Source organism: Ranitomeya variabilis, chromosome 1, assembly GCF_051348905.1.
Source record: "Ranitomeya variabilis isolate aRanVar5 chromosome 1, aRanVar5.hap1, whole genome shotgun sequence".
NCBI classification, from domain to species: Eukaryota; Metazoa; Chordata; class Amphibia; order Anura; family Dendrobatidae; genus Ranitomeya; species Ranitomeya variabilis.
This window is the reverse complement of record NC_135232.1, coordinates 871,490,436-871,513,115: the sequence shown is the minus strand read 5'-3', so window position 1 is coordinate 871,513,115 and position 22,680 is coordinate 871,490,436. Positions and strand designations below refer to the sequence as shown.

Here is a 22,680-nt window from a genome sequence, read left to right as displayed (position 1 = left end):
AGTCTATGGAGTGTCAGAACGAGGCTCCTTAGACTCACATTGTAAAGAGACTTTAGGCTCATGCATAGTGCGAGTATGAGAGCCCGAAGAGCGGTGATATCACTGAGAAGAGAAGCACTAGATAATGGAGAAGACGGTGGTAGGAGAGTATATTAACACACACACAGTCTAAGTGAGAAAAACAAGATAATGGAAGGTCTTCTTTCTTTAACAAAACCTCAAAAGTCCATTCTTGAGTAGATTGGCTGAATACTATTCCAAATCGGAGAGCTGCCCCTCGGGATCTTATGACAAACACTCACTGCTGTCAGATGGTACGAAGCAAGTTGTAGCATTCTAAATGGGTTGAGGCAAGTATTACCAAAAACTGGAGCTACGCTTTAAAAGAAGAGTCCAAGGACATCGCCAGGATATACTACAAGATCATAGTTGGGAGATCATCCTCTGGACACTTGACGTATCTTTAGAACTAATTGGGCAACACAGTGTAAAGCCACATACTACTTGAAGGAACTTTGCTGCAGTCATAAGTACAGCTGTGCAAGGAACAGATTTCACATGATCCCTTGCTTTAAGGACATGATACAGTGTGCAGCCGTACATTCTTGTTGTCCTAGATCTGGTCTACATTTGACCAACTATTAGCTAAAGAGTTTTGCCAACATGTGTCTACATTTCCTTAATTTTGTTTGTTTATATGAACGGATTGTGAAACACAAAGGAACACATTGATGCCACTGACAAAATATTGGAATTCACAGTAAATATGGCTAGCAGGTAATAATGCCATGTATACATTTCTCCTAGTAAGAAAATACAGTGTCTTGGAATAATAACCCATTTTTTCAATGTAATTCCTCTAATAATGGAAAATGTCTAAGGAATCAATAGAGGCAATGTGATCTTACAGTGCAAACAATATAAATGCGGGCTTGCTCCACCTAAAGGAAAAAGTAACAATGGGTAAGGGAATAATTAGAACATTAAAAAAAAAAAAAAGGAGATTTGAATACCCATATAAAAATCCCTACAGAACAGCCGGGCACGGAACAGATTGCTTCGGAGACTCAGTGCACATCCATCTGGCAGAACAATGTTGAAACTTGAATTAAAAGTATAGTGGAGGGAATTATCTTGTAGTTAACACTTTGCGCCTCTCCCACATTTCTATACCAGATTTTGGAAAAGAAAGATAATGATGTTCTTTTCATTCGACCTCCGCTTGCTGGAGTGCACTGCTATGGCATCAGGGAATGCACAGGGCTTTCTTTCTATTCAGTCATCTACAATATACATTACTGAACCACATTTGGTGAGGGTTGCATCTACAGGACGGAGCTGCCTTTATTGTGTGGATAAAGCGGTTAGTTTACCATTCTCATTGCTATAGTTCATCAGCATGCCACAAAAGACAGTCATGAGCTTCTCATTTGCTGGATCTGTTAATGCGCATATTGACCGTAAATGGTCAACTACAATTTGTGCACCACCCGCTTGGTCAACCGCTCGCCTGCCCTCATCTGGAAACAAACAAAAAGGCACATTAAAAACAATAGAAAGCATCCCAACCACCCTCCCTTCCACTTACACACTATACAATGTATGGGAGGGCATCAATCTTATATATCCCAGCTGATAACAAAAAGAAAGCATCTTACAAAGCATCGCTAAAAGGTCCTACTATTATAGTAAATGCCCACTTTGAAATATACCGGATATTACTGTGGAGCACATGTCTCTAATAAATATATAATGCACAAAGCTTGAGTGTGATATACATGATAACATCAAGTCATTATGTAGCGCTACTTTTGACTACCTGACTATTAAGTCATTTGCTGGCCTTTCCAAATGATGATAGTGAACAAGCCATTACCCTAACAGGCTAACTAAGGTCTGAAACCCTGGTCAAAGTTAGCTGAGCACACAAATCTACAAGGGCGCCCAAACTTCTGCATTAGTCCATTTTCCTTTTTGCAATCTTTAAAATGTAAAAAAATTACAATATAATATATACGGTATATATATCCCTTTTAGATATATTTTTATCTTCAACTTGCTTAACAGTTCACAATAACAGTAGATTTGACTAGGGGTGACCAAACTTTTACATGTCACTGTAACAAGTATTTTTTCTCAATTCAACACAAAACAGTATTGTCTACTGCTATCTCAGGATTATTCAACCCTATTCACGACCAGCGTATTTAGGCCTTAGTAGAGCACCTTTGGCTGTTATGACCTGATATAAACTTGATTCATAGCCAGACACCAAATTCAGGCAGTATTTGTGAGAAATCGTAGCCCATTCCACATGAGTAATGGCCCCCAGAGCATCACCGAGCCTCCACCATGCTTTACTAAAGGCAGTGTGCTCTTTTCTGCTTATGCTTCATTCTTCCTCTTCCAGGCATATCTCTAATTCAATGGCATGAAATGTTCAAGTTATTTTCATTACACACAATTTAGAATCCCCAAATTTCCAAATGTATACACATGTGGTCAAAATTGTTGGCAATGTCTGACTTTCATTTGTTCATTTTCATAGATTTTAAATTTATTATTACTTTTGCCAGATTCAAGCCATTTCTGTGACCATTTTGGGTTTTTCTGTCATTAAAAGAGGGGTACCAACAATTTTGGTCACTTGTGTATGCGTTGAGAAAATTAACCCCTTCCCGACCTTTGACGCCACGTTGGCGTCATGAAAGTCGGTGCCAATCCGACCTGATGACGCCTATGTGGCGTCATGGAATGATCGCGTCCCTGCAGATCGGGTGAAAGGGTTAACTCCACTTTCACCCGATCTGCAGGGACAGGGGGAGTGGTACTTCAGCCCAGGGGGGGTGGCTTCACCCCCCCGTGGCTACGATCGCTCTGATTGGCTGTTGAAAGTGTAACAGCCAATCAGAGCGATTTGTAATATTTCACTATGAAAACTGGTGAAATATTACAATCCAGCCATGGCCAATGCTGCAATATCATCGGCCATGGCTGGAAACACTGGTCTGCACCCCCCCACCGCCACCGATCACCTCCCCAGTCCTCCATCCTGTGCTCCGCTCCCCTCCGTCGTCCTGTCCGCTCCCCCGTCCTCCTGTCCGCTCCCCCGTGCTCCGATCCCACCCCCCCGCTCCGATCCCAACCCCCCTGCTCCGATTCCACCCCCCCTGCTCCGATCCCAAACCCCCCAGCTCCGATCACCCCCCCGTGCTCCGATCCCCCCCCTCATACTTACCGAGCTTCCCGGTGTCCGTCCGTCTTCTCCACGGGCACCGCCATCTTCCAAAATGGCGGGCGCATGCGCAGTGCGCCCGCCGAATCTGTCGGCCGGCAGATTCGTTCCAGCTACATTTTGATCACTGTGATAAAACCTATCACAGTGATCAAAATAAAAAAAAATAGTAAATGACCCCCCCCCCCTTATCACCCCCATACGTAGGGACAATAATAAAATAAAGAAAATATTTTTTTTCCCACTAGGGTTAGAACTAGGGGTAGAACTAGTGGTAGGGTTAGGGTTAGAACTAGGGTTAGCGTTAGAATTAGGCTATGTGCACATGGTGCGGATTTGGCTGCGGATCCGCAGCGGATTGGCCGCTGTGGATTCGTAGCAGTGTTCCATCAGGTTTACAGTACCATCCACTGTGCCCATGGTGCGGAAAATACAGCGTGGAAATGCTGCGTTGTATTTTCTGCAACATGTTAATTCTTTGTGCGGATTCCGCATTTTACACCTGTTCCTCAAAAGGAATCCGCAGGTGAAATCTGCATAAAAACACTGGAAATCCACGGTAAATCCGCAGGTAAAACGCAGTGCCTTTTACCTGTGGATTTTTCAAAAATGGTGCGGAAAAATCTCACACGAACCCGCAATGTGGGCACATAGCCTTAGGGTTGGAATTAGAGTTAGGGTTGGAATTAGGGCTAGGGTTGGAAATAGGGTTAAGAATAGGCTTGTCGTTAGGGTTATGGTTAGGGTTGGGGTTGGGATTAGGGTTAGGATTAGGGTTGGGATTAGGGTTGTGGTTAGGAGTGTGTTGGGGTTAGGGTTGTGATTAGGGTTATGGCTAGAGTTGGGATTAGGGTTAGGGGTGTGTTGGGGTTAGTGTTGGAGTTAGAATTGAGGGGTTTCCACTGTTTAGGCACATCAGGGGTCTCCAAACGCAACATGGCGCCACCATTGATTCCAGCCAATCTTGCGTTCAAAAAGTCAAATGGTGCTCCCTCCCTTCCGAGCCCTGACGTGCGCCCAAACAGTGGTTTACCCCCACATATGGGGTACCAGCATACTCAGGACAAACTGGGCAACAATTATTGGGGTCCAATTTCTTCTGTTACCCTTGTGAAAATAAAAAATTGTTTGCTAAAACATCATTTTTGAGGAAAGAAAAATGATTTTTTATTTTCACGGCTCTGGTTTTAAACTTCTGTGAAGCACTTGGGGGTTCAAAGTGCTCACCACATATCTAGATAAGTTCCTTGGGGGGTCTAGTTTCCAAAATGGGGTCACTTTTGGGGGATTTCTACTGTTTAGGCACATCAGGGGCTCCGCAAACGCAACGTGACGCCAGCAGACCATTCCATCAAAGTCTGCATTCCAAAACATCACTACTTCCCTTCCGAGCCCCGGCATGTGCCCAAACAGTGGTTTACCCCCCACATATGGGGTATCAGCGTACTCAGGAGAAACTGGACAACAACTCTTGGGGTCAAATTTCTCCTGTTACCCTTGAGAAAATTAAAAATTTCTGGGCTAAAAAAATATTTTTGAGGAAAGAAAACACATTTATTATTTTCACGGCTCTGCGTTATAAACTTCTGTGAAGCACTTGGGGGTTCAAAGTGCTCACCACACATCTAGATAAGTTCCTTTCGGGGTCTAGTTTCCAAAATGGGGTCACTTGTGGGGAGTTTCTACTGTTTAGGCACTTCAGGGGCTCTGCAAACGCAACGTGACGCCCGCAGAGCATTCCATCAAAGTCTGCATTTCAAAACGTCACTACTTCTCTTCCGAACCCCGACGTGTGCCCAAACAGTGGTTTACCCCCACATATGGGGTATCAGCGTACTCAGGAGAAACTGGACAACAGCTTTTGGGGTCCAATTTCTCCTGTTACCCTTGGGAAAATAAAAATTGTGGGCTAAAAAATCATTTTTGAGAAAAGAAAAATTATTTTTTATTTTCATGGCTCTGCGTTATAAACTTCTGTGAAGCACTTCGGGGTTCAAAGTGCTCACCACACATCTAGATTAGTTCCTTGGGAGGTCTAGTTTCCAAAAGGGGGTCACTTGTGGGGGAGCTCCAATGTTTGGGCACACAGGGGCTCTCCAAACGTGACATGGTGTCCGCTAATGATTGGAGCTAATTTTCCATTCAAAAAGCCAAATGGTGTGCCTTCCCTTCCGAGCCCTGCCGTGCGCCCAAACAGTGGTTTACCCACACATAGGAGGTATCAGCGTACTCAGGACAAATTGGACAACAACGTTCGTGGTCCAGTTTCTCCTTTTACCCTTGGGAAAATAAAAAAATTGTTGCTAAAAGATCATTTTTGTGACTAAAAAGTTAAATGTTCATTTTTTCCTTCCATGTTGCTTCTGCTGCTGGGAAACACCTGAAGGGTTAATAAACTTCTTGAATGTGGTTTTGAGCACCTTGAGGGGTGCAGTTTTTAGAATGGTGTCACTTTTGGGTATTTTCAGCCATATAGAACCCTCAAACTGACTTCAAATGTGAGGTGGTCCCTAAAAAAAATGGTTTTGTAAATTTTGTTGTAAAAATGAGAAATCACTGGTCAAATTTTAACCCTTGTAACTTCCTAGCAAAAAAAAAATTGTGTTTCCAAAATTGTGCTGATGTAAAGTAGACATGTTGGAAATGTTATTTATTAACTATTTTGTGTCACATAACTCTCTGGTTTAACAGAATAAAAATTCAAAATGTGAAAATTGCGAAATTTTCAAAATCTTCGCCAAATTTCCGTTTTTTTCACAAATAAACTCAGAAATTATCGACCTAAATTTACCTCTAACATGAAGCCCAATATGTCACGAAAAAACAATCTCAGAATCGCTAGGATCCGTTGAAGCGTTCCTGAGTTACTACCTCATAAAGGGACACTGGTCAGAATTGCAAAAAACGGCCAGGTCATTAAGGCCAAAATAGGCTGGGTCATGAAGGGGTTAACGACTTTTCTTGATCTTTTGAGTCAGCAAAGATATACATCTTGGAGACCAAGCATGAAGAACTTCAGTGTTTAATATGTGCTCTAGTGTACAAACACTACACACAGTGCCTAATGCCGACAAATTTTGCTGCCATCATTCTAGGGTTTTTGACCACTTGTCTCCTGACGAATCTGGTGGCAGTCGGTAGTCCATCTATCTGTCATGTCCTGATAGTGTAGCCAGTTTTTCGTAAACTTAGAATTTGTAAACTATACTTCTAACAGTATGTCTAAGAACATTCAACATCTTTGGTATCCTTGTATTCTTTCCTTGTTTGTGCAAGGGAGTGATCTTGGTTCTTAACTTTTGGGCCCACTCTCTTGACAACTGAAGCATATTCATGAAAAATCTGATGTCTGGCTATGAATTACGTTTGCATCAGCTCATAACAGCCAGCCAAAGGTGTTATTCTAAGTACTAAAGACGCTGGTCATAAAGGATGTTTAATAGTGGCATTTTGTGTTGAATTTGTAGAAGCCCTTTGTTCTGTTGAGCCATTTATATGGTTCTTGACCGGTATATTGCAAATGGCAGAACGTTAGTAAATTTTGCCAATAAACCTAATTTGCAAGAGCTTTGAATAATTCTGGTTGTAAATGAAGCTCCAATTGAGTTCAATACGAACTATAAAAATCCGTATGTGATTAGCTCACCCTAGCGGCAGTCAGGATTCTATAATTTATTAAATCGTAGAAGACGATCTTATACAGGTATATTCTAAAACTAAAAATCGCCATAAAATTTGGGACATGAAAACAGGTCATTCTGCCTTCTGACATCTGCCCCAACTTCCTTATGCCAAGCCCTTCCAGTGCACATTATTATTTCTGTATTCTCCATCACATGCTTGCATGGGAACATCTTATTGTTGGCTGCTGCTTTCCCACATTATTTAGCAGTGCTACTTCGATTTGTGAAAGCTACTAACATACATGTATTACTACTAATAAATGGCGAAAGTAAGAAAAAGGGTTTGCTACGCAGCTTGTTTTCTTACTATGCAATGTGTGTGACATTGTGATTACTTTAATGCAGATCATAGCAACTTAAAATAGTCCTCCTTTTAATTAATGTGAATTTTGGCATATGCACGCCTGACTTATTTCTGGAATACCTCCATATTCCAGGCTTCCTTTATTAGATTTGGGCACCAGTTTATCTACTTTCTGCACTTCTCATTAGTAATTGTGTCACCACTAACACAACTAGCTTTCCTTACTATGTTGCATGCATTTTCCTTTTATTCTCTGTATCCTTCTTTTCTTTATCCTCTACTCCTTTCTACCAAGGTAGTCATTGAACACCCAGGTCCTAACATGTCCAGACTCTCTCTGTATATGATCACTTTACAGTGGCTTACATGACCAGGGAGTTCTGGCTGGGATTTATATGCAGGAGGTGATTCGGAGTTTGCTTATACGGTATCCCCAGCACTGTTCACCAATCACGCTGGTCACTGTAAGCTATGCTTGGTATTAGAAATAATGCAATCACCTTACAAAACCAGAGAGTCCAACTATCGTCTAGCGAGTAAAATAGGCAACAACAAATAAATGACTCCATGCACATTAAAGTCGACCAAACCGCCATTTTCATCCGTTTTTGCCACTGTTCAGTCTGTCTCTTGCAGTTTGTGACATGATTTCAGTGAGTGAGCCAAAGGTCACTAATCAATGTAAGTCTATGAGAGCCTTTTTCTGGACCTGATAGACTTGCAATGAGAGCTCCCAATGTAGCGTCTGAGTTCTAATCACTCAAAAGCTGCACTCACAAGTTGGTCTCGATATTCTTCAATGAGGAACATAGCACCAACCCGTAGTTGCCCGGTTTGGCGTGCATTTACGGTATGGTTTTTTCCTTTGAATTATTTTTCATAATGCTTTAATGTTTCTTTGCTTCTCCTACTGCTTTCTTACTAAACTAAGGGAGCCTGATGCTAGCAGGCAAGCTATAGTCTGCTGGGGAGGAGCCAATTTTCCATGTAGAATGTAATAATAGTGTCAGCCTCCAGGTGGCAGCAGAATACCCCATGGTTCCCTGTGTCCCCAATGAAGACTATCGAGAAACAGATTATACTGCTAGTACCAAAAATCTTCATTTTAAGTGGTGGATGGGAATAGCAATTGCAAGGTTGAGACTTGAATTTAATGTAAATTTAATGCTTTTAAAGTGCTTTAACTAAATTAACTCAAACTGGGAAAATTTAAGTCAGATTATGTGTGTGCAAAAAAGTCCTTTATCCACAACTATAGATGCTGTGGCTCTGCCTTGTGAAATGGCTATGTACCTTTTAGAGCTTGTTATATATATGGCTTATTAATACCTACGGTATTTTACATTGTGAACACTTCAATCTACTACAGATGCTGTAGAAGTAAAGCTCATCCTCAAGTATCGGAAAAATGGAAGTTCTTCCGAGAGTATTTCAGAAGTCAGTACAATGTGACAGGTGCCTAAGGATCACGGAGTTTATTAAACTATATGGGTGCAAGACAAATAATCTGATGTAACTTATTTTATATAGAAAAAGGAACTGCTCAGGAATCCGTAAAGAACTCCAGGCTTACAGGGCCCATGAACTTTCCATACAATCTGTTTCTGAAGTGGAAAGCTATACATTTATCATATACTGTACACTCTGGGCTGGGAGGTCCTAATAGTCATGTATAGTAGATCTGCTATTTTTTTTATGTGGAACAGGATGTGGAGAATATATGAGAAAGTTACAACCCTAGAATCTGTGGCTTATAATGAGGAAATCAAAGCGGACCTTTCATTTCGGTGCTGATTTTGCTTCCCCGAACATGAGAGCCTCTGATGACACCTGGGCCAATTTCCAACCACCCTGTATGCCCCTCTCTGTAAAGTCCCCATAGTAGCCACATCACCTGTCTCTAGGATTTGTAAGCCTTTGCCTAGTTTGCAGATAAACCTACTGAATTGTGACCGATTTACTAAGTGGGTAGGGTTCATCTAAAATGGAACGTGGCTGAAAATGTGCTTTATTTCCTTAAATGTTTTTGAATAGACTTATCAAAATTAAGCCAAGCAATGCCGTGTCATGAAGTTAGACACAAGTGTGGTTAAATTTGTGACACAGCATAACCCCCCGTGATAAATTTGTAGCATTTAGCTAACTCTAAGCTGTTATCCCAAATTACTGCAACACTGCTCTAACGGCTCTTCCCAAACCTCCAAATAAGAGACCACAGACAAAAATAACTAAAAAAGTCAGAATATCATCTGCATTCATTTACACAAGTACCCTAGGTAAAAGAATTCACAGTGCCGTATCTGAAAGCGGTTAAAGTGCTGCTAAAAGCAAAAGCCTGGGGCTGAATTATTTAGCAACCATCACCTAAAACACAGACAGGAGTGGTGCGCAGACAGTAGGAACGGCGAGGTGTGCCCTGGAAAGGAAGAGGAAGATAGTCACAGCGCCTGGCATCGCAGTGGGCATTGTGCACCTGCCTCTTAGCTCTGCATCAACACGTGAAACGCTCACAAGAGCCGCACTGTGCCCTGCGGGGTAAAGTGGCACATTTACGGCAGGAAGGTATTGTTTCAGCGTTGTAGCTAAGAGACTGGTGAACATCCAGCTACGTGAGTAACATACTGGTCTCAGTGGGGAGAAGAGAGGTTAGATGCGGTGCAGCCCATGTCCATGCAAGGGAACGGAGGAGGCTCATCAGCAGAAGTGGTGCAGCCGCTAGAAGTACGCAGAGAATACATGTGGAAGCAAACAGATTAGATCACATGCAGTAGTCACCAACACTCGCAAAAAAGTAGAAACAAGACATGAAGAGAACAGAGTGGGTTAATATGTCCAAGCCATGTGCACCACTTACTGTTTATGTTGGTACCTTCTACCAAACCAGACGAAAATCTGCTCCGTAAAGTGGTTCTTAAATACTATGTTCCCCAATGTAGAGTAAAAGTAGCATATAGTCCCCTCCCTCACCGGATCTCCTGTGGCATCGTTATGTCATGTGAACACTGCGGTCACTTGGCGGATGATAAGCGGCTTTGCTCACACCTCCATCTGACAAACCTCGGATATCTCCAGAAGGTGTGAGGACAGAAGCCCACCAGCGTTAGCGGTTTGTTATGCCACGTGAACACTGCAGCCAATGCCACACAAACCATAGGAAAAGTGCCAGTGCAGAAGATCACTTATTTTTATTTTACACTGGAGAATTTAGTATTTAAGAAGGGATATATCCAAGTAGAGGACAAGCCCTTTAATATCCCTTTAAAAAGGAACCGGTTACCAGGTTTTCCCAATATATAGCACGGCCCTCTTTACAGAATTCTAATAAGCTGTATGAATGTCCCCAATTCTCTATGCAAGGCACATAAGAGAGCTTTTGGTATACTCACAGACTGCGCGATCCTGTCCGATGGGCGCATCTGATCTTGATCCAGCGCTTCCTCTCTTCTTAAGACCACTGTCCTCTCTCACTGCTTTATATCGATGACGTGTCCCATGTCATCCACACACCATCCTCCATCGCGCTCCTGTGCAGCCGCACTTCTCTCTGCGCTGCTGAGACGCATCATCCACATGAAGCAAAGAAAGGATGGTGATCAAGATCCAAGACGCCCATCGGACCAGACCGCGTTGTCTGAGAGTAGAACAAAATGTCCTTGGAAGACATTCATACAAGAGGTCTTAAAGGAGCTGGTCCTACATTATATTGGGGAAACCTAGCGACAAGTTCCCTTCAATTAGCCAAACAGTACAGAATGTATTACCATTACCTGTAGTCAGCACTGCCAGACTTTTTTGTAAATGTGTGGCCAATCACCACTCTACACATTTTCTAAAATGTTCCTTTAGAAATGGATTCCAGCTCGTAGGTCAATTCTCTAGTGTACAAGTAGACCACAGATGGAGGTGGGACTCTTAATAAATTAGGCAAATCTTGTGCCAGTGGGGTTTTTAGCATGAAATACCAGTCTTGATAAAATTCTGCACACACGGCCTATTTTATTCACTCTTTTTAGCATTACTGAATGAGGGCTCTACAATTGTAAAGTAGCACAGACCATTCTTGATTATTCTCCAATTATAAATATCTCTCTGCAGATCCTCAGTAAACCTGATATAAGTGAATGGATCAGTGGTTGAGTGTGTGTACCACCCCCAATTAATGAGCCCCCTGTGATAATACATTTGATCACCTATGCACAGTGAAGTAACCCATTAACATTCTGATGGGATTCTCACTGGGTCTCTAGGTCACTGGAACTTAATTCGGGCTTGGTACATCTAAAACGGATACCAATAATTACTACAGGAATCAAACATGATGTACTTACGGCTATCATAACAAATGTTTCCAAGGGCACGACCAGTTTGTAACAAGATTTCCTGATCTTTGCAATTTAAGAGCTGCACCAAAGGTGGAATCAGTCCTGCCTCCACACATGGGATGCGCAATTGTTCTGAAAATGAAATATACGATGCCCATTTATAAATTACATTAACAGGAATTAACAGGTTAGAAACTTTAAAGGTGATCCATGTGGGCAATTTCTAACAGTACAACAGAAGAGGAAGAAATCAATGTCTAGTTTATGGCGGAGGGTTCTTTAAATTTTAATGTAGATGATTCAGTCCCTCATTGAATTAGGATATAAATCACGCTGTATAGCTAGACTAAGTACAGTAACAATAAAAATGCCCTTAATTAAATTAACGCAAATAGATTACAATGTGAGTGAGGCTCCGGCCAAGACAAAATATTGGAAAATACAGAAGTTTGGGGGATGAATAAAACGTCAGTGTCATAAACTAAAGGTAAACTGAAATAACTATCTCTACATAAGAAAATGAAATGAAAATGAATGAAAACATACGGACAAATGAGGTGAAAAACTGAAGATGTTCCAGCAGTTAAAGTTCTCTTGGAAAACCTCACCATTTTTTGCTATTTCGGCTATGATGTGAGCTATTTTTGCTGTGCATGAAGATTGTGAATTCAAAAGACTTGCAAAGACTTGAAGACTCCCGCTCTGAAGGATTTTTTCACTGCTCTGTACATCTGAAAGAAAAAAAACAATATTCTGCTAGATTAATACAACTCTTCATACTAGAAGACTAGGCGCCATGCTGACAGCACTTGTCTTGGCATTACACCAATACAGGAGCAGCTCCTTAAGATGGATTTAAAGACAGCTCACAGACATATACATACAAAATCTCTCCTCAACATTGATACTGCAAGAGCAAGAAGGAATTGCAGAATTATGGAAATCAAAAGGTCAATAGGCGTTAACGACATGCAAATTATGAAAAAATGGGAACAATTTTTCAAAAACATCTCGAAGTATTCAAAGTGCTACAGGAGCCTTTCTTTTTCAGCTCAAAAACGCCACATCATATGTTGCTTGTGCAATTGTGAGCAGCCCGCATTGCCTAAACGTGCTGCCATGGCATGCAGCCTCTCTGGACTTGTCTCCCATCAAGTACATCTGGGACGTGATTTGTTGGCAATTGCAAAAGGGGTTGCCAGCAGCGGATCTTGATGATTTGTGTGCATTCAGCGTGGCAGAACATAAATCAGACAACCATTAATAACCTCATTGATAGCATATCAAGCTGTGTAAGTGCTTGTATTTCTGCACCTGGTGCTCACAGCCGATATTGAATCAAGATGTTCTGAAAATGTGGTTTCCATTCCTTTATCTTTTGCAAATCATCAACATGTCTATCCATCCTGTGGTTTTCATAATTCCATGACTTTTCCCTAATATATACAGTCATAGCTGAAAGTGTTGACCATTTGAAATTGTTCCAAAAAACGAAGTACGGTATTTCTCAAAGAAAATTATTGCAATTACACATGTTTTGTTATACACAAGCTTATTTCCTTTGTGTGTATTGAAATAACACACACAAAAAAAAAAAATAGAAAAAAAAATTGTGGGTAACCAACTTTATTTCAAGCACGCGATACTCATTCAAACTCACCTGTAGCAACAAACAGGTGTAGGCAATATAAAAATTACACTTGAAATCTGATAAAAAAGGGGAGAAGTTGACTCAATCAAAAGAAGAGAAATGTGAGGACTTGAGAACGAAAAATGTTGAACCACCAACAATCTCAAGGTTACAAGTCCATTTCCAGATATGTTGATGCCCCTTTGTCCACAGTGTGCAACATTATCAAGAAGTTTACAACCCATGGCACTGTAGTAAATCTCCCTGGACGGCAGAGACAAATTGATGAAGGTTGCAATGCAGGATAGTCTGGATGGTGGATAAGCAGCGCCAATCAAGTTCCAAAGAAATTCAAGCTGTCCTGCAGGCTCAGAGTGCATCAGTGTCAGCGCAGACTATCCATTGACATTTGAATGAAATGAAACGCTATAACAGGAGGAACCCACTGCTGACAGACAAAGCTAGCCTGCAGTTTGCCAAAATGTACACGAGTAAGTCAAAATCCTTCTGGGAAAGTGTCCTGGGGACAGATAAGACCAAGATAGAGCTTTTTGGTAACACATATAATTCTACTGTTTTACCGAAAACTGAATGAGGCCTAGAAAAAAAAGAACACAGTACATTCAGTCAAATATGGTGGAGGTTTAAAGATGTTTGGTATTGTCTTGCTGCCACTGGGTGCCTTGGCTGTGTGCAAGGCATCATGAAAGCTGAAGATTAATCGCAACGTAGTGCCCAGTGTTAGAGAGCTGGGTTTGTGTCCAAGGTCATGGGTCCATCAGGCCAGTGACCCCAAAAATGGACAAACAAAGAGCTGGAGAATTCTGAAATGGCCAGCAATGAGTTCAGATCTAAATCCCATTGAATACTTGTGGAGAGATCTTAAAATTGACGTTGGGAGAAAACACCCTTCAAATGTGAGAGACCTGAAGCAGTTTGCAAAAGGAGAGTGGTCCAAAATACCAGTTGAGAGGTGCAAGAAGCTTGTTGATGGTTATAGGAAGTGATTGACTGCAGTTATTTATTCCAAGTGCAACCGAATATTAAGTTGACTCCTGAATGACTCCACAGCACTGTCTCACTACTGAGCATGTACATAAAGTGCAGCACAGATTCATCTCAACTAAAAGCAGAGATCCTTACATCAGGAACAGAACAGACAAGTATAGAACATTTCCTTTACTTTCTCCAAATATACAGCACTGAACTACTGTACCCAAATTATGATATACAGCTCTGGCAAAAATTAAGAGACCACTGCAAAATTTTCAGATTGTCTGATTTTTCTCTTTATAGGTATATTTTTGAGTAAAATGTAAATTGTTCTTTTATTCTATAAACTACTGACAACATGTCTCCGAAGTTCCAAGCAATCAATTTTGTATTTATTTTCTGAAAATGGTCAAAATAACAAAAAAAATGCATCGGTCGTCTAATGGTTAGACTGAGACCTGGAGAGGCGTACAAGCCACAGTGTCTTGCACCCACAGTGAAATTTGGTGGAGGATCAGTGATGATCTGGGGATGCTTCAGCAAGGCTGGAATTGGGCAGGTTGTTCTTTGCGAAGGATGTATGAATCAAGCCGCATAGAAGGTTATCCTGGAGAAACGATTGATTCCTTCTGCTCAGGCAATGTTCTCCAACTCTGAGGACTGGTTTTTCCAGCAGGACAATGCGCCATGCCACACAGCCAGGTCAATGAAGGTGTGGATGAAGGACCACCACATCAAAACCCTGTCATGGTCAGCCCAATCTCCAGACCTGAACCCCATTGAAAACCTCTGGGATGTAATCAAGAGGAAGATGGATAGTCACAAGCCATCAAACAAAGAAGAACTGCTTAAATGTTTGTACCAGGAGTGGCATAAGGTCACCCACAAGCAGTGTGAAAGACTGGTGGAAAGCATGCCAAGACACATGAAAACTGATTAAAAATCAAGGTTATTCCACAAAATATTGATTTCTGAACTCAGTTAAAACATTAGTATTGTTTCAAAAGGATTATGAACTTTTTTTGTACATTATTTGAGGTTTGCAAGAAATGCATTTTTTTGTTAATTTTGACCATTTCTCATTTTCAGAAAATAAACACAAAATGTATTGATTGAAACTTCGGAGACATGTTGTCAGTAGTTTATAGAATAAAAGAACAAATTTACATTTTACTCAAAAATATACCGTACATATAAAGAGAAAAAGCAGACAAACTGAAAATTTTGCAGCGGTCTCTTAATTTTTGCAAGAGCTGTATTTTAAGGGCCCGTTTCCACTTGCGAGGAAAACGGACGAGTGCAATCCGATAAAAAATCGGATTGCACTCGGACCAATGTTATTCAATAGGTGTCTTTTCATTTGCGATTTTTTTCTCAGCCGAAATCGGACTGAGAAAAATCTGGATCGGCTGAGAAAAAAAAAATCGCAGCATGTTGCGTATTGCTGCGATTCTCGGACGAGACTCGCCAATGCAAGTCAATGGGTGCGAGAAAAAAAAAAAAAAAATCACACAGCACTCGCACCATGCGAGTTCTGTCCGATTTTTACGCACCGATGTCCTTTGAAAAGCCGGCAATTCAGCACGGTGTACAGTAAAATCACACTGACAGGTTAGAATAGAGTAGATATATACACATAGAATAGGTATATATATATATATATATATATATATATATATATGTCAGTGAGACACCTATATATGTATATTTATATTTAATGCAGCGCTAGATAGCATAAAAGCCGCTAATTCAATTGCCGGCTTTTGCTCTCTTTCACAAACCCGACAGGATATGAGACATGGTTATATACAGTAAACCATCTCATATCCCTTTTTTTTTTTGCATATTCCACACTACTAATGTTAGTAGTGTGTATGTGCAAAATTTGGCCGCTGTAGCTGCTAAATTAAAGAGTTAAATGGCGGAAAAAATTGGCGTGGGCTCCCACGCAATTTTCTCCGCCAGAGTGGTAAAGCCAGTGACTGAGGGCAGATATTAATAGCCTAGAGAGGGTCCATGGTTATTGGCCCCCCCTGGCTACAAACATCTGCCCCCAGCCACCCCAGAAAAGGCACATCTGGAAGATGCTCCTATTCTGGCACTTGGCCACTCTCTTCCCACTCCCGTGTAGTGGTGGGATATGGGGTAATGAAGGGTTAATGTCACCTTGCTATTGTAAGGTGACATTAAGCCAGATTAATCACCGCGACTGAAGGTAACTATAGGTCATTGACCTACATTACCTTCATTCCCTGGGTTTTACAGGCACGAGCACAGCTGCATTATAGCAGAGCTCCTGCCTGTAAAATATTTTAACCCCTTCAGATGGATTTACATCGTGGGACGTCACAGATCTACGGAAGGTATGTATATTGTTGGTTTATTATTTTTCCAAGCGAGGGTCTTCAAGTGGATTGAGAGAGCAATAAAATATTAAAACAACCTGTGTGTTTTCCTCCGTTTTTTCGGTCCGTTAATCGGACCATTTTTTCTCTCGCAAGTGGAAAGGGGCCCTAAGAGTCAGAGTTGGTCCATTTTATGTCAACTCTGACTCCACCAAGAAGGACACACACTCCACAGCCCCAAAAGTAGCAACAATTCTGTCGGTCCCTTTTTTGGGTTGTGTGTGCAATTATGACCAATTTACTTTTTTCCTGTTTTTTTGTGTTGTTCCAATATACACAGGAAATAAACATGTGTATAACAAAATAAGTGTAATTGTAAACACAAAAACACAGTAACAGACTGGGGTGGCAGATATTATTGACTATGGGGGGGTATTGTTCAGCTAAATGCGAATATTACATCACCCTCTGTCACAAATTTACCTCTACTTATATTATTATGATAAACTAGGTAGTCTGATGAATGAATGAATGAATGAATGAGATGCTGCTTTTACCTGCCTGTACAAAATGAATTACTGTATATACTCGAGTATAAGCCGAGATTTTCTTACGCTGAAAGTGCCCCTCTCGGCTTATACTCGAGTCATTGTCCCAGGGGGTCGGCGGGGGAGCGGAAGCGGCAGGAGTGGCGGCTGTCACATCACACTCACCTGCTCCCGGCACAGTCTCTGCACTTCCCTGCTTCTCCGATGGGCTCCTGTGCCCGCAGCTCTTCCTGTGTTCAGCGGTCACGTTGTACCGCTCATTAAAGTAATGAATATGGACACGACTCCAGTCCCACAGGCATGGAGGACATATTCATTACTTTAATGAATGGTACCATGTGACCGCTGAACACAGGAACAAGAGGGTGAGCCATGCGATATTCAACTGTTCCACTGCCAGGCTGTGTCTTCCGCGTCCTCTGGCTGTGACGTTCAGGTCAGAGGGCTCGATGATGTGGTTAGTGCGCGCCCTCAGCCTGAACAGTCACTGCAGAGACCCGGAAGACACAGCGACGCACAGGGGTGGAACGGGGACAGGTGAATATCACAAGTGCCAGGGGTCTGAGCCAGCGGCGACTCTGGCACCTGGCCCCCATAGTGCGCAGGGCTGCTCAGGATACCGGCATCAGACCCCCAACGACGAGAGGTGAGAATGCCTTTTTTTAATATTTTTTTTATCGCAGCAGCAGAATATGAGGCATATTATTTTATGGAGCATCTTATGGGGCCATCAACCTTTGTGCAGCATTATATGGGACATAATATTCTATGGAGCATCTTATGGGGCCATCAACCTTTATGGAGCAGCATATGGGGCATATTATTCTAAGGAGCATCTTATGGGGCCAACCACCTTTGTGCAGCATTATATGGGGCATAATATTCTATGGAACATCTTATGGGGCCATCATTAACCTTTTACGAAGCATTATATGGGGTATATTTTAATATGGAGCATCTTGTGGGGCCCATCATGAACTTTATGGAGCATTATATGAGGCTCCTGATTCAATATGGATATTCAAAAAACATTTAACCTACTGATGTCTCAATTAGTTTTACTTTTATTGGTATCTATTTTTATTTTTGTAATTTAGCGGTAGCTGCTGCATTTCCCACCCTAGGCTTATACTCGAGTCAATAAGTTTTCCCAGTTTTTTGTGGCAAAATTATGGGTCTCGGCTTATACTCGGGTCGGCTTATACTCGAGTATATACAGTGAATGTACTGTGCCAACTACATGTTGGGAGGTTACTCTTGCGCAGGGGCTCATCGGGGAATTCACCTGTTCCCCAGTCCGAGACTGCACATACATACAAACATAATTCATATAACTTGCTGTAATGTATTTTTTTTTAATATTTTTTTTACATTTTCCATTGATTCAATAGATAACTTCTCAAGTTCTACTGCTGCCATTGGTTATTAATGTTTCTGAAAATCACCTTATTTTATCTTCAAAACTGCCTTCTAAACCCCAAGTAAGCAGAAAAGCAGCCAGACAATTTCTTTTAATCATTCGCCAAGTTTGGCTAAGGACAAGAAAAGTGGGCATGTTCTGAAATACCAAAATACCACATTTCTTAACAAATTTTAGGCAAACAACTACTAACTCCTATATTAATGCTAGCGTAAGACATGTCAGTCTTCTTAAATGTGGGCCAGTACATAAAAATGCCAGCTGGCACAAAACGCAGGGAATAGGATGGTCATGTAATTTAAAGGGGGTTTCCACTTTTACAAAAGTGACCCTTAAATTATAGAACTCTTTTTTTCAGTGCTTTGTCTGCACCAGTAAAGTCACGTTGACAGCTGAAATCACTGCTGCAGCCGATCACTGAGCTTAGCACAACTAAATTTCACAAAGAAATAGTAAAGTGAATATTTGTCAATCCAATTTCTATCCATAAACTGGAAATAAATCATGTAATATGCAAGCTGCTTACAAATTTGGTTCAAATGTACATATTAATTGTGCAAGAGATAATAAAATCTTCATCTATAAAGAACAGCTAGTCCTCCTCTGCCTACCCATCCAATCCCTCATTTGTACACAGTCAATATATTATAGAAAAATAAAAAAATCTATTAAACTTCACTTTTATTTATTATCCAAAATGTTAAAAAATATATCCACAGATGATACAACCATTATTAAAGGAGCAATTTTTGAAACCTAGGCACACTTAAGTGTTCAACTGAGGATATATTTTACAAATTTTCAATAAGAAAAGTGAAGCTTTATGATCATTTTTTAAGTTTTCAAGGGATTCCAAATGAAAAGGATCTATCCAAGATGGATGTGAAAACAAGAAAACTTTGAAATGACATCTGTCATCAGATTTCACAATACAAACAGTTTACATAACAAAATGAAGGTCTTAGGCTTGGCAAGGCTGGTGTACTTACTTTGAAAAACTAGAACGGCTGTCTACTCATGAAATATAAAAGCAGTATTTTAGGAGTCCAGCTTGAAATATTAAGCAGGTAAACTTTTAATAAGGATTAAAAAGAAATTCAGACATGGATTTTTAAGTACACCAAATTGTACTGTAAGATCTGGACACATATCCTCTTTAAACCTTTAAGGACATGGCATTTAAACAGCAGCGATAGGAGCCATCACTGGCCATTGCTGACAGTCACAGATGTAGGCTATGTAGCTGATATTTACCGCATGTGGATGGAGCTCAGCACCTTCATGTAATATGATGTACAGAGAAGTCATTGCCTAATGGGTTAATGTATGAGGAATAACACTGCAAGGAGCTACTACAGACCAAGTCCTCCTTAGCTCAGTTTCACACATCCATCATTCATGGTCTGAGTCAACAGTATCATTGAGTCTCTAGAGTTTTGGCTTATGAGACTCCTGACTTGGTCAGTACTCAGACAGTGAATGATGAACATATAAAACTGGTCTTAGAGAGAGGACAAGTGACTTATAAGCAGTAGTCATGTATGGCTAACAAAGGGCCCTTTCAGATAATTCTGGCCCCAGGTGCAGTTTGTAATAAAAAACAAAAAACTGTCTTACTCACCTTCCCCAGGTCCTCCGCTGAGTCTGCGCCACTGTTCCTAGTAGTGATAGCGGTGGGGTCCAGCATGGCAGCCAATCTGTGAGCTCAGCAGCTCCGAGTGGGGTGTCTATCTACAAGGGCAGAGCTGCAGAGTTCCATGATTGGCTGACAAATCTTCGACGTGATATCAGGGCAGCGGTGGAGAGCGCTGAACCAGAGGATTAGGGAGGAAAGAGGTTTTATATTTCTATGTTTTATTTTTTTAAAGTAAACTGTTCCCTGGGGCACCAGATTTTCTTAAAGGCGACAAACCCTTTACATTTTCTAGACTGAACACTAGAAATGACTTGGCAAAAGTATTTCATGTACAGTTTCCTTCTGCAAAACCAAGTGACACACGCCACCACACAATAACCCATCAGATGGGTACCAAAACAAGGTAAATGTACAAGGACAGCTCTCCTGCTAAGCTTATATTAACTGAGCAGAACATTAAAAATCAACTAAGAAGCCAAAACTAAGATCAGACACAATGAACCAATATGAGCAGTGCGCTACCTTCAGTAATCTGCCATGATAAAATCCAGATACACATATGAGCCAATGCATCTCGTTCACGCTTATTAAATAAAGTGTCCTCACTAAAATAATGTGAAAGATTAATAAATAGGCAGGAGAGTGTTAGATTATCTGCTATTACCAATGTAAAGAGAAAGCTGAGCAATCAGCTATGCTGCGCGGATTTAGCCCTGGCGCTTTGGGTAAAGCAGGGACAGGGATGCGTTCTTTTTAAAGAAGTACTCCCATCAATTTTATGCATTTTTAGACTATCTTTGATACAGCTACATGCACATATACATTCTTTGGGGGGTGAAGTCCTGCTGACAGATTGCCTTTAAGGGGTTGCAGGACCTGCTAAATGATCACATGCTCTTAGATGATCTTAGCACAAGAAGTTTTTACACAACCATCCGACAAACCAATTAAAAGGATTTATTAGAGCCAACTTTTCTGTGCTAAATATGGACACCTCTTCTGTCTTCTAGAGATAGTTATTATTGCAGAGAACAGTAAGGATTTCACAGCAACTGTAAAGTGAAATGTGTATAGCCTGCAATGATGTTTATGCAGCATACAGATACATAAAGACTGCAATACTTGATTATATATAGGTATAACTAAAAAGGAGCTACAATAGGATTCTATTTCTGATCAAGAGATCCCTGTAAAGCACCACTTGAAAATGCAAGTCCCCTCTTACTCACCCCTCCGGCGTTTTCATCTGTTTCCACCACCGCTCCGGTTCGTCTCCGGCAAAAAGTGACCTTCCCGAAGCTCCAATGTTCAAGGAGTGCTGTGGATCTGGCGCTCAGACTTTCATTGAATGCTTGTGACGTAGTTTCTGACATCCAGCCAGGCAAAAGCTACTGTCACAAGATGGCGCCGTGCGATCGGAGCACAGAACAGTGTCCATAAACAGGTAAGAAGTCGGAGGGGGAGTATATGACCGGGGTAAGGGGATTTACATTTATAGTGCCACTCCAGAGGTGAAAAAAGAGCTGGAGTGATGCTTTAAACACATTTCTGTCAGTGAACAATATGACTAAAGCAAGACATAATATTGTTGTACCGTAGATATGCTCAAAACTAGTCTTAATTATTTTTATACCTGAATATATTCTACTTTCAGACTTAGTCATTTCTTCCATAAAAAGCACAAAACCACAGACATTCCAAACTCGCTTACTAACCTAAAAGTACCATGGGCTGCCATAGAATAAAAGGAACATAACCAAAGTCAGCAGTTTATAAGAGTGCAGCTGCACAGAAGAGCTGTATCGGTGAGGTCACAGAATTGGAGATATGCCGGGTACAGTAGTGTTAATAGCCATTTTGCTCCTGAACAGCAGTTCTTCATTCTCTGACCAGCCCTAGTATTTGGGTCTACAGCGAAAACCCATTTCTAGTTTCAGCAAAGGTAGACTTTACATATAACATTATTTTCATATGTTAGAACCAATTTTGGTCTCAGAAGAATATTTCTCAGTTTGGCCAACTGTATCACAGGGGTATGGCGGGTCTATTTGTTCTCTAACGTCACGGTTTCTTATAGATTGATTGAAAGAGAAGGGAGAGGGAAATGTGTTCCGAGTGCGATCAACCACCCAAGACAAGATAGAAAATTGTGAGTTTTTACACTCCCCTGGGTATGTGGTGCAGCAGCCACAATACTGACAAGGGAGTAGACAGAAAGACTAATGGCTGCAGCTATGCCCGCAAAGCCCTGGACACCTAGACTCTAATATGGTCATGTGGGAAATGAAAAATGATGCTGACTTGGTGAGCGCTGCCAAAATGACGAGGACCACAGGGGAGGTCAAATATTTCTATTGGAACTACGCATTTCAGACCCGAATTTCACACAAAACCCCAAAAATGAGCCGGAAAAAATTGTTGCCACCCTTAACATAATGTTTGGTTGCCTTCTTATACCTCTCAAATGGGATTTTGGACCACTCTTCTTTGGCAAACTGCTCCAGGTTTCTCATATTTAAAGAGTGCCTTATCCCAACCACAATTTTAAGATCTCTTCACAGGTG

The 22,680-nt window shown here is 41.2% G+C and overlaps 1 protein-coding gene across 3 annotated transcripts in view; it reads right to left on the bottom strand.

Moving 5' to 3' along the window:
• RAP1GDS1 (Rap1 GTPase-GDP dissociation stimulator 1) overlaps positions 1-22,680 on the bottom strand; it is a 136,015-nt gene that overhangs the window by 48,098 nt on the left and 65,237 nt on the right. For 2 of the 3 annotated variants that reach the window (XM_077277413.1, XM_077277421.1), the window contains exons 3-5: positions 12,153-12,275; positions 11,551-11,676; positions 1,374-1,520 (exon numbers count right to left, since the gene is read on the bottom strand). In XM_077277413.1, coding sequence (XP_077133528.1) covers positions 1,374-1,520; positions 11,551-11,676; positions 12,153-12,275 — 396 coding nt within the window. The remainder of the gene's footprint in view (positions 1-1,373; positions 1,521-11,550; positions 11,677-12,152; positions 12,276-22,680) is intronic. The other variant, XM_077277428.1, reaches the window with a different exon arrangement.